Source organism: Heliconius melpomene, chromosome 15 (genome assembly GCF_056956725.1).
Source record: "Heliconius melpomene rosina isolate 202511_hmr_F chromosome 15, ASM5695672v1, whole genome shotgun sequence".
Classification (NCBI taxonomy): domain Eukaryota; kingdom Metazoa; phylum Arthropoda; class Insecta; order Lepidoptera; family Nymphalidae; genus Heliconius; species Heliconius melpomene.
The window spans coordinates 91,456-104,937 of NC_140403.1; the positions used below are offsets into that span (position 1 = coordinate 91,456).

The 13,482-nt window shown below is 36.8% G+C and overlaps 1 protein-coding gene across 5 annotated transcripts; it reads left to right on the forward strand.

The window, feature by feature from the left end:
* The first annotated feature begins 1,129 nt into the window (after positions 1–1,129).
* LOC146531144 (uncharacterized) lies at positions 1,130–12,595 on the forward strand. 5 transcript variants are annotated; one of them, XM_085198159.1, is made up of 7 exons: positions 1,237–1,324; positions 6,197–6,363; positions 8,058–8,283; positions 8,403–8,538; positions 8,617–8,727; positions 8,801–11,775; positions 11,855–12,595. In XM_085198159.1, the coding sequence occupies exons 2-7, from the start codon at positions 6,295–6,297 to the stop codon at positions 12,148–12,150; spliced, it is 3,813 nt and encodes a 1,270-aa protein (XP_085054285.1). In that variant the 5' UTR covers positions 1,237–1,324; positions 6,197–6,294; the 3' UTR covers positions 12,151–12,595. The 5 variants fall into 5 exon arrangements, with proteins under 5 accessions (XP_085054284.1, XP_085054287.1, XP_085054285.1 ...); XM_085198162.1 differs by having other exon boundaries at positions 1,273–1,324; positions 6,197–6,254; XM_085198158.1 differs by lacking the exon at positions 6,197–6,363 and having other exon boundaries at positions 1,130–1,324.
* Positions 12,596–13,482: the final 887 nt, after the last annotated feature.

The window sequence follows — 13,482 nt, forward strand, 5'->3', positions numbered from 1 at the left end:
AATCATTTTATACAACAGTCTTGTAAGGTCAATGTTGGAGTATGGGAGCGTTGTTTGGCGTCCTCATTTTGCAACACATACACTGCGTATCGAACGGGTGCAAAAGAGATTTGTTAGACATCTCGCGTTTTCTTTTAATAGAGTTAAACGAGACAAGTACTCTTATAGAAAATCACTAGATTATTTTAAAATATCTGACCTAAATACTCGGAGAGACGCCATTGACTTAATTTTCTTATATAAATTGGTAAATTATAACATATATTGTCCGCGTCTTCTCTCTAAACTCTCTTTTACTATACCCCGTAAAATACCTCGAAAACCTATCCGTTTGTTTGCACCACCGCAACGGAGAACAAAATTGGGTTCTAATTCTCCTATTACAAGGCTAAGCTCACTTTTTAACAAGAAATGTAGTGTGTCCACCAATATTGATATCTTTAAAATGTCTATAACAGCTTTTAAGAAAGCAACACAATGTGTGTAAATTATGTTGTTACTGATGCTCCTGGGTATGTACCCATTTATGGTATATATGTATGTGTGTATCCCTTAATTTAGTTTTTAGTATATTTTTATATAATTTTGATACGCGCTTATTTATTTGCAAAGCTCTGTTTATATAAATTACCATTTCACGATTGTTCACAACCACTTTATATTGCATGCAGTGTTTATCTTTAAGTGGCAGTACATAAATTGTTTTTAGTTTTTCAGTTAGATTTACTGAAATGTAATAATGTATGAGCCGTTGGTAAACTTAATAAAATAAAATAAAAAAAATCTTGTAGGTGTAGAGTAAGCTGACGTCTCGAGGCCAACGGAGAGAAAAGAAAGTGAATGTTTATAATCTATTGTTGGATGATTCAAGCCTCTTGGTCCATCAACGCTCCAATGTGATTCAAATAGAATTGGCAATTGTAAGCCTCCGCCTCCTGCCGCCTGCTCTGTTTGTATACAATGCAGTACACAACGTGAAGTTAAAAAAACATCTCTTATTTATTAATTTAGTTTCTGCTTTACTCAATTCATATAAGTGCAATTTTAAAGCAGGTTTTTTAAAAATTAGTCCTTAGTAAGTTGTCTGACTTTTAATATTCACACACAGTAAAAGTAACGATAGAGACTGACAGCACTGACATCGATGCCTTCAGTTGCAGTAGGGAAGTTCAGTAAGGTTGTAGTCTGTACTACGACGCACGTAGCTCGTAGCCAGCAGTGCGCGCGTGACCGGCGAGCGCGGCGGACGTGCTGTAGCGTGACGCCGCCCCGACGTGACGGACCATGGTGGCGGGTTGTGCCCGCTGCTGCACCGAGTGACGCTGTGAGTTACATTGTTTAAACCACACGTTAGAGTTGGTAGGAAAAAAATTGTAGCATAATTATTTATTAATAACCATGTAAGTGAGGCTTTAAAAGCGGCGTGACAACGTCTGACTATAAGCACAATAGATGTGAGTTCGATATCCACTCATTTCATTTTTAAGTGTGTGTATAAATTTAGTGACAAAGAAATTTTTAAACTACTGAAATAAACTCTCATCATGATCTATCTTTAACATTTAAACAGTATAAATATTCAAACGAGCACAAACTACAAAGGATAAGCTTACCTCCTGAGATGAGGCACAATTGGCCAAAATCCTTTGATTTCACCAACAATAAGCAAAACGACAAGAACAATATTGATATGGGTACAGTGATTTTAGTTAACTTTTAAATAATTGTTCTCTTGTATGCATCATACGTTATCAAAATATAAATAAGTTTGAAATTTAATCTTTTGGACTTTCAAAAGCATTATTACTACCTCAGACCTTAATCATATCAATTAAAGTCCCGTTATCCCGCTACTTAATCGTTGAAGCGTAGGAAATTAAAACGAGCATGACGAGACAAGTAGCGGGACGTGACGGGACGGGACAGGACGGGGACGATGCGGTCGTCGTTAACGTGATTAAAATGTATAAACTTTTTATCTAGCGGAATGCGAGAGGCCAATTACGAAATTTAACTAATACCGCACCGACCGGCGCGGCGGCGCGTCTGATGTCCACTTAACGTTCGTGTTGCTAATTATATAAATAAGTAAAGTAAATTTTCTAAATTAAATTAGTTCTTTTACTAGCTTTACGTTATGTCCAGCATATAGAAGAGTAGGCAAAGGAGACTTAGAGACAAGACACTCCGTTCCTCACGACTCACCAATAAAATACTTGTTTAGAAAACATATAAAAATTTGAACTCGCGCCTCTTTAGGTTCGCTCAAGCGCTCTAACCAACTAAGCCGTACGTCCTCGTCAGGAGACGTCGAAATTCTTATATGATCGTTACAACTTTATAAAAACTAATAAAATGTCTTTAAAGTTAAAAATGTAATGATTACAGACATTATTGTACAACACACAGGGCACGCCCGGTGTTCCACCCTTTTCTTAAATAACTGCTCCATCAAAATAATACGGATAGATTCCAAGCGACGTGGTGTTATACATTTAAAAATATTAGAAACAAATGATGAATGAAGCCCCAATGTTCATCTAAGTTAAACAATATACGTACACACATGCACAACAGTTGTTCACATGGCAACGCTTACATAGCACATAGCACCAAGTGCACAAACTAAAGCTTAATTTAGGAAAAATATATTTTTTTAATTCTTATTATTTCTCACACTACAGACCTTGGTTTGTACCTTTTGTTTTCTTATTTATGTGTCGACTTCGATGCGGGGTGTGGTAAGCTGCCTTTCGCTTTTAAGTATTTCATTAAAATTGATGAGCAGGCTGCATCATTAAGTCGTGCTTTACAAATGATATTTATTAAGTAATGCAAAAAGGCCAAATTAGTCTTAATCAGCTTGTATTGAAAATGGACCTAGTGACTAAGAGAAGCTAATGTATAACTCTTTCAATAAAAAATCAAACTATATAAGCAATATTATTTTTACATCGAAATGATTATGATTTCAATAGTCCAATAGTTCCTACCGATAGAGACGTGGCTTAACGCTCCGCTCTTGAGCTAAATCATTCACGTCATGTCCGCGTTTAAACACGCTTGTATCGCAGCCTTTTCACGCACTTTCACACAGATTTACACATACACGCAAACACTGTACATCAGTACATCACATACACGCAAACACTGTACACATACTCTTGCCTGAGGTGGTTCCGGTCCTTGTCCTCGTAAAGATATTCTATTCACTTTGATTTATAATTCCTCTTGTAAACTGTGAAGATCCTCACCTTTTAAATATGTAATGCGTTTGGCTCTTGTGCTTAAAAATTATACGAAGCGTCTTTTGTAATACGAGACAGTCGTATCTAAAATACGCTCAAATTTGTTTTCTATTAAACAGTCTTAAATACAATTCTCTTAACACAGATTAAAGTTTGTCCTCAGAGAATGACGGTTGAAGTTAAAAACAGTTGTTATCTTAGTTTTATATTTCAAAAGTAATCAATAAAAATGAAAATATTTTCTCAAAGTGCGTTCGTGCGTGTGCGTTTTGCTTAATTTATTATTAAAAATGTTACATAAGTAAATATTAGTAAACAAAGTTCTTACGTAAAATAAGTACACACATGTTGACAGTTAGCACGAGCGTAGCAGGAGCGTAGCACGTGAGCAGTTATAAATTTTATAATTTGTTTCATATTTTTTTTATATTATTGACAAAACATATGGTGAAATTGAAGGAAGAATAGTATAATATAATAATATAATATAGTATAATAGTATCATTAACATCAGGTAATCTTCTTCGTTGTAAGAATATTTTACTAAATTTGATGTTAACTCAAATAAAATACTGGTAATAGATATTACAAGTAACAATGCTTAAATGAAGTGTGCTGCTCCTGTTATGTACAATGTTATATGTTGTTTGTTATGTCATCATCTAACAGAAGTATCATATAATATGAATAGTTCTATTTTGCGCTTATAAACGTAAAATAAATGTAGTTTTTTATCTTCTATATATATAAAATCGAAAGGTAACTCACTCATCACGAAATCTCAGAAACTACATGTGCTAGGAATCTGAAATTTTGCATAAGAGTTATTTATAAGACGGGAATTTGCAACATTCGACTCCTAAGGGGTTGTTTTTGGGGTTGAAAGTTTGTATGAAACTTCGTTACTACAATTGCTAGCAGTCTCAAATTTTGCATGGACGTCACTTATAGGACGTACGTACTCATAGAGACAGAAATTAATAATAACGTAGTTCACACGGGCGAAGCCGCGGGCGGGCCGCTAGTATCCAATAAAGTCAGATGCAGAAGTTAACATTTTTGTACACCCGCACATAAATGTTGTTCAAGATTGAAGCGACCTCATGGCAACACTTTGTGGGACAGTGACAGATACGAAAAGGAAGGCAGTTGAGCTTGAATAATTGATCGGGATGACCTCTGGCCGGTGCGCGGCGGAGGCGTAGTCGGAGGCGGAGGCGGAGGCGGAGGCGGAGGCGGCCGCTGTCAACGAGATCGATGCCGACAAAAACCCTTATATATAATGCATATACAAATATTCAACATGTCGAAGTATTTATAATGGACACCTGTCGCCTTCTCTCACGCGAGTACATTACTTGTTCAAGCTCCACAAACAACAAATTGTAAAGGATTCACTTAATTACAAACCTTGCGTCTACTATCATTATATTTTATGAGAAATGATAGAAGAGACATTTGGTCTTTGGTATTATTTTAATGAAGTGCACGTCACTAGTGTTAGTGTAGTCGTAGTATTATAAATATAAAATCTTATATAAAATAAATTAGTGATATTGAGTAATTGAGCAAAGCGAGCGGAGCGCTCTACTGGAGACTTTACACTCTTTGTCACCAATAGGCCCCCAAACAGTTTGACCGATTGAGATGAAAATATGCAATCATATAGATATGACCACGTAGATGGTTTTAGGGGAAAAAAAAATAAATGTACTTGAGGGCTATTGATACCGATCAGGAATAATAATCTGCTACAGATACTGATCAGCTCATTAATATAACTATAATTGAGTTTAGAAAACAATTGATGCTCGCTTCGCTCAACATGTAAACACTACCGCCCCGTGTGATGTGTAACATGCTACGCGACTAGCAACCTTTTTATCTTAAACGAGTATAGTAAACTCTCACAAGGGCCGAAGACGACTCCGTAAGCAACACTCTTTACTTCCTATAAGCATACCTGCCCACTTCCCGTAGACTTAAGCTAATTTTATTCGCCGCATCATATAAACCTATGAAGTATTTCCCAATTATAATCCTGAAATAGGTGCAGAAAGTTGCTGTTGACGAGTCCGACTCGAGAGGGACGTCGCGTGTGTTCATGTCTAACTACGTACAACGTATACATATCGCACCTTTACAATTATAGTGACCATCAAAACCCGAACATCACCCGAGTCATCAAAAAAAACCATGATTTTCGGAAGAAAAAAATAATATATATAAATAAATTAATAATTAATTTATTTATTTATATATATTACTAGCGGACGCGCGCAGCTTCGCTTGCGTAATTAGGGGTGAATTCTAATAAACCACGAAACATGTGTCCAATGAAATATTTTTAACAGTCTAAATTTCAAATTTTATAAAAATCGGTGGCGATTTAAAGATTTTTCCATACAAACTTTCAACCCCTTATTGGCACCCTTAGGGGGTAAATTCTAAAAAACCGTGAAACACGTACTCAAATAAATATTTTTAAGAGTCAGTCTTTCAAATTTTATAAAAATCGGTGTTGATTTAATTTTTTTTCCATACAAACTTTGAACCCCTATTTCACCCCTTTAGGGTGAAAATTTTTCAAAATCCCTTCTTAGTGGATGTCCAGATTACGAAAGTAAACATCTGTCCAAATTCCACGTTTCTACGCACAGCGGTTACAGCTGTGCGTGCGTCTTACCTCAGTCAGTGAGGACAAGTCCTTTTATATATATAGATTAACTGTATCATCTAAAATGATTTTGTAAGCAAAAACGTATAAAAATTAGGCTTACAAAATCATACAAAACTTTATTTGACTATTTCCAATTCTTGATATATTTAAATAGATCAATCTACTTCTAAACGAATTATATGATGCAACACTTTATTTAAGGTTTTCATATTATTTATCGAGATATTGCCGAAGTTTACTCAGAATATAATTATGTTCGGCTTTACAGCACCACGAACCATCCCCAGCGATAGCGAGGGCGGGCCCCGGCGCGGCGCTGTGCGGCGGTGAGTTACGGGGCTCGCGGCGTTATCGTGCTATTAAACGATGGATACTGAAAGTACTGCGATTATACAAAGATATTATAGATTACTTCTGGTTGAAAATAACTCAAAAGTAAGACAATCTCTTTTTTCCTTTACGGCTTATTTTAACTTGGACTTTTCAATAAACTTTATTTACAATTTAATGAGTACACTTGGATATATGTTCGTTTTTATAATATCTGCTATGAAATCTAACCGGGAAAATAAATATTTGTATTACGAGTGCTTTAATAAATATATTCATTTCATAGTATTTGCACTGGAGTCGTACCCGCGCTCGTGACCGAACAAGTCCCCTACAAACTAAAAGTTGAATAATCTAACTATTAGAGTATATAAACAAAACAATTCACGCTGTATCCCACACATAGCAGGGTACGCAGAAGGGACCTGGGAACCTAGTGGGAAGGTACCTCCTTTCCCCACTTGCCGCCGAATTCTTGCTCAGTAGTTTATAAATTCGAAAAAATTATATTATAGATACATTAAAAAAAAGCCACAAAGGGATAAAGTGGCATTGCGGGCGAAGCCGAGAACCGAACGCTAGTGTATAAATATTTTAAAGATCATTAATTCTAGGTAAGTAGGTGCGCGCGGTTTTTGACAGAATATATTTATTTAAAGTATTTACTTTTATTTGAAATATATACGACGTGATATAATTTTAAAAAAGAGACAAAATGAAGAACCAGCATGAAAGTTTATTCCGCAGGATCGGCGACGCTCGTTAGTGAAAACAAATTCGATTGTTAAAATAAACATCATCATTCTGAACGACTCGTAACATATATTGACATCTAGCTATAGTTATCGACTCGCGTATATACTGTCTAAGGCTACGTTTTATGAATATACAAACTAAATCATGAAAAATAAGAGACGATGTCGACAAATATTTTCATTATTTTAGTTATCGTTAAAGTTTACAAAAATGGAATAACCAATGCACCTCTCTCTCGACTCTCTACCAAACACTATACAAACCATAACTTCCATTCAAATAAAAAAAATACTCAGTTTTTTGCAATTATATAAATTTCATATGGTAGGAACTAGCGGCTGGCCCGCAGCTTCGCCCGCTTACACTACATGATTATTCATTTAATAAACAGAATTGACTAACAGTCAAATGTGTAATAATTTAGTTTACTCGTTCGGAAACAGCCTTGAATGTTAAATTATAGACTTGGGTATGGATTTATAATATTCTTTGTAAAATAACTGTAATGATTGCATATTACAAAAAATACCCGAAACGAATCGAATAATCCAATATCTAAATCGAATCCAAAATAATTAATCGAATATCGAATCGAAAATAATTAATTGAGAACCTCCTCTTTGTTTTGAAAGTCGGTAAAAAACACAGATTTATTATAAATATAGATATAAATTGGAGGCAAACTCATGCTGTGAGTTCATCCAAATGACGAAAATTTTTTTTAATGAATTTTTTGATGAAAGCAAATGGCGAAATTTTTTGATGAAAGCAAAAGCGATTTTGATGAAAGCAATTGGTGAAAGTTTTAAGTAAATCAATTCAGTACTTTTGGAGATAAACGTGATCATACATACAGACAGACAGACAAGAAATTAAAAAAAAAAAAAATTCTATTATTCTTTTTAAGTGTCCCTCTATCCATTTCAGTCAAAAATACTAAATATACAGACAAAATATTTTTATTGTTTTATTACGTATAGAGATAGAGAAACGAAGAGATTAGTATGCCAATAATAATATTTCGATTAAGATCAAATCCGTAGGTGCAGAGTGCGATGCGGTGTGGATGGCGCGCTACAGAGGGACTCCACAGTGGCGGCGCTCGTGTGCTGGTGCCGGCGCTGGCGCTGCTCGTACTGCTGCGGCCCGCCACCGCGCCCGCCGCCCACGCCGCCCACGCCAGGCCCTGCAGCACCAACCCGCTGTGCATATGTCGCAACGACCACTTCGCTTGCGATTCTGTGTCCTTTCATCGGTTTCCTGATACCGGTAACTATAATATAGGTACATGTTGGTATCTATCCAATACGAGCAATGCGTAAAGATAAAAAAGTAGAATACACGTATTTTATATGAATTTTCAGTGTTGTAATCGTAATGTTTTATAGAGGAGAGCGTGTTGCACGTGGCGGTGTCGGCGGCGCGGCTGGGCGCGCTGGGCGAGGCGGCGCTGGACGCGCGGCCTCTGCGCACGCTCGTGCTGGTCGCCTCGCACCTGCACCACATCGAACCTGCTTCGTTTCTGTTTGTATATCTATTCTATTTGTAATATATTTTGTTTGTTTGTTTTGTTTTGTATTAAAATATTTTATTGAATTTCAGATCAATGAAATCCAGTCTTGCCTCTTTGGACTTAGGTTACAACGAGTTTACAACAATACCCATAGAAGCACTGCGACCACTGAAAGTACTAAATTGGCTAAACTTGCAAAAGTAATATATAATGGAACTAATTAATAAAATATTTTTTTCTTGTCTTTGTATTGATATAATAAATTTATTTCAGCAATTACATAAATGAATTAGTGCCGGAAACAGATTGGGGTGGACTGTCGGAATCATTGAGCAGCTTGTCGCTTAGTAACAATCATATATGCATAATACGAGAAGGTGCCTTGACCTCGCTACGCCACTTGGTGCAGTTGGAACTAGACGGGAACCGTTTAAGGCAACTAGACGCGGGCGCGCTGTCAGCCTCGTTGGCACTCTTACGACTTTCCGATAATCTCTTATCAGAGTTGTCTTGCAAGACTCTCTCACTTTTGCCGCGCCTCCGACATCTACACCTTCGAAATAACGTACTTCAGCCCAATCCAAACATTTCTTGTAGGACGGAGCGTTCTAAAGTAGATTCACTTGATTTGAGCCACAATGAACTCACTGATACTTTTTACATAGAATTTCTTCACCATACTCAACTTAAGAAAATAATTTTGGATCTTAATGACTTCACAACTATACCATCATTTGTAACGAATTGTGTTCGACTTGAAAAGTTATCAGTTTCATATAACCAATTACAGCACATATCAGATGGCACATTGCACGCGCTGAAGCATACACTCGACAGGCTAGAGTTAGATCACAACCAACTAACAACTCTACCAGAAAGCTTGAAAGAATTGCGACAACTAAGACATTTGTCGCTCGCATACAATCTCCTAGAAGAGGTCAAAGTATTACCAATGATGCTTCAGACTCTTTCATTAGCTGGAAACTTTCTCTTGTCCTTCCCAAAATGTTTTCACGATTTGGCACCTGCTACGTTATCGTATTTAGATCTCGGGTACAATCACATTTCATACATCGCATCTGATGCATTCGGGCCTTGGTCTGAGGTGTTAACCACTCTATGTCTTCGTGGGAACAGACTTGCTCAGCTCGCGATGGGTTCTTTTCCTCCATTGCCTTTACGTGAACTCATATTAAGTTTTAACGATCTATACTATATAGAGGCTGGAGTTTTTGCTAATTTAACAGATTTAAGAATATTAGAACTGTCATCGGCGCTATTTAGTGGTGAAATATCTACTGGTTCCTCATTAGAAGCATTGACTTGGTTAGCTTTAGATAATAATAATATTCATTTTATATCGACTGATGATATACAAAATTTTCCTTCCTTAGAATATTTAAATTTGGATTTTAATAAGTTAATTGAATTTCCTAGTAAAGTCAGTAAAACGAATGGATCGTATAAAATTAAGGAATTAAGACTATCATATAATTATGTAAGTAGAATACATTCTGAGGTTTTAGAAAAATTTACTGAATTACAAAGCATAGACTTGTCTTACAACAGAATGCACAATATAAGTGAACGAAATTTCTGTAATTTACAGAATCTGGCTTATTTAAATTTAGCTGGCAACGTTATAGCGCTAATAGCCGAAGAAACTTTTGTTGATCTTCCTAAATTAGAAATATTGGATTTACAAGAAAATAGCTTAATAGAGTTTTCAACGAGATATTTTTTCAACATATCAAGGGAAGATATCAATTTTGCAGTCAATGTTAGTTATAATAAAATTTCGTCTCTTATGGGTAGTCTAACAGTTTCAATTAATACCTTGGACTTGTCCCATAATATGTTGGAAATAATTCCTTCTGAGTTTTTCATCTCCTTAGGTAACCATATTCGACAAATATTTTTGTCCTACAATAGAATAACTGTTATAGACAATGCAGCCTTTGGGTTATTGCCTCAATTAAATATATTAAATCTACAGGGAAACGACATTTGTACCGTAAAAAGAAGAGCACTTGCAGAGTTGCCTTCTTTACAAATTCTAGACCTCTCGCATAACCGCATTGACCAGCTCTCACTGGAGCAGTTCCACAGCTTACATCATTTAAGAATTTTACGTTTAGATAGCAATAAATTGCGGGCACTGCCACGCGATGTTTTCAAAAATACTCTTTTAGAATACATAGATTTGAGTGATAATCAGTTGGCGTTATTTCCTAGTAGCGCGTTATCTCAAGTCGGCTTTACTTTACGACGACTCGAGCTATCGTACAATCGTATCGAATATCTTGATGTCGCTATGTTTCATGCCACTTCTTTTTTACATGAGTTGGGTCTGTCCTATAATGCTCTTACAGTTTTATCAGACAATACCTTCGCAGGTTTGCCAAGACTTCATAGGCTGGACTTGTCATTCAATGCGATCAAAACAAATTTCAAAGAGCTTTTCCATAATGTTCCTCGATTGCGACGTCTCTCTTTAGCTAATACAAATCTAAAAAACACACCACATCTTCCTCTCCTTAATCTTACGGAACTTAATCTCAGTGGAAATTATATAGCATCATATAGCGAGGCAGACGTGCGCCATCTTTTGAATTTGAGAGCTTTAGACATAGCAGGAAACAAATTTACTTCAATGCGTCCAGCGATGTGGGCGGGCTTACCACAGCTTATTTCTCTCGACGTATCCAGAAATCCTATAGTACGAATACAACGGGGCCTTTTCGATGGCCTGGACCGCTTACTCTATTTAAAAATGGATAACTTGCGCTATGTAGAAAATATCGAGCCTAGAGCCTTTCGTGCCTTGAAATGTTTGAGATCTTTAACTCTTGAGTCACCCACAGGCTTATCAAAAGAGGTTCCTATTGCAGATATTGTTTTTGCGACGCATCACTTGGAGGCACTTGTAGTTCTCATACGTAAAGAGTCACTGGACACACAATTTTCCTCACTGCACGCATCTAAACTCCGTTCTTTAGAAGTTCGTGGCGTAGCGATGCGGTATGTGGCCCCTCATGCTTTCGCTGCACTAGGAAGACAACGGTCACTGTCGTTGCGACTAACAAACTCCGGAATTGTGGAGTTACCCGATGGTCTCGTGTTGCCATTGTTTCGAGTTCCACATCTGGCCCTGGATCTCACAGCTAATAAAATTGTGAATTTTGGACCTACAGTGTTATATCCAAATTCAACAGGATGGCACCGACTGGCCACAAAATTGTTGCCAGGTACCGATTTTATTTTGACGTTTTTGTATTTTAACTGTTGATTTATAATATAAACTGGTCATTGTCGTTATTTCATCAGGAGGTCTGGCCCTTGCCGGTAACCCACTCCGTTGTGGGTGCTCGGCGTCGTGGGTCGGCGCGTGGCTGAGGCGGTGGACGAGCGAGGTCGGGGGAGGGACGCGTAGTGGGCGCCTCGCCGCACGCAGCAGTACCTGCGTTGTCGGTCCCGGCATTCCTGCACCTAAGCCATTGCTCGCCCTCCACGCGGACGAAGCAGAGTGCCACGCCAGCGCACTCTCTAGTCGCTCATATAAACTGTTTATAACATGGAAAATATATTACATGTTACTATTAATATTTCTATTATTTAGTTAGTATTTGTTTATGTAGGCGATTTAAACTCATTTTTATAAGCTTAAGTAATGTGGACTGAACTGGAATATTTTTTAAAATAACAAAAGTGATTCAGAAGAAGGTTGCTAAGTTTTTTATATTTGTAACTTTAATACGTTAACAAGTAAACAGCAGTTCTGTAATTATTATGGATTTTTACTTGGACTTATCTGTAGAGTTAGTTTTATATTATATGCTCAGCGCGATAAGATCGATCGAGCAACGAATGTTAACTCAAGTTTCAAGGTACCAAACTTCAATTTGATCTTGATATTTGCCTAATCAGTATAAAACATACATTTTGTTAGCACTACGTTTTTGTTATTCTAAAAATATAGTATTAATATATTAAGTAGCTTTTTTTGTAAGTAGTCGACTGTAATGTAAATGAAACATTGAACCCAATGAATAAATATTTTTGATAATATATGTTGTTTTTATTCTAAACTAGCATTAACTTATGTGTTGCAAGTATTAGTAACAAACTACAAAAGTAACACAATATCAATGCTCCCCGCATCCCGCACACTGTACACTAATATTTCAAACAGCGCTACGGAACTCTAGATATTATATACTTAAGTAGTAGTTTATCTTCAGTGTGCGCATTAGGGAACGTTGTCTGTCACCGTTGAAACAAAGTCACGAGATCGCTTTTATCTAGTGAGAGACAATATTACTTTACTCTTCTGAAGTCACCTACACACCTACATATATATTTGTTATCGGAAATTGAAATTTGTTATCACCAAAGTTTATTTTGAAGTATTTTCTAATTAATAAAATAAACTACTGAACGGACTATAATTTGTTTCTCCCAGTCATACTGGTAGTGGCTAGAAATGGTAGTGGAAGTGTATATTTAAAGTAATTAGTTGTCCGAGAGCTCGCGCTCGACTAAGTTGCACCATGTTAAAAAGATGAAGGATTTGTATGACGCGACGGTGTGGGGGGAGTGTGGAGGGGGGGGGGAGAGGAGAGTGTCATCTATATTCATCCCCTCGCGTAGAGGCTAATTACTCTAGCACCGAACTTTAATGTAAACATGCAGTTAAGCTTTACGTAAAGTCTCTCTCGGGATGCACTTCAACGCCGCGCACCGCTCTACTCACTTGATTAGCTAACTTAAAATGTTGTATTAAAGATTACTTCGACTTTATTTTGTATCTCACGTATAGCAGGAGAGGCAGAAGAGGCGGAGGGAGGGAGAGGCCCACTGTTAAGACAGTCCGTTTCCCATTTTCCGCCGAAATCTTCTAGCCACAACTCGACTAAAGTTAGTTTCTTTAACATTTTAAAACATTTATTTCTTAA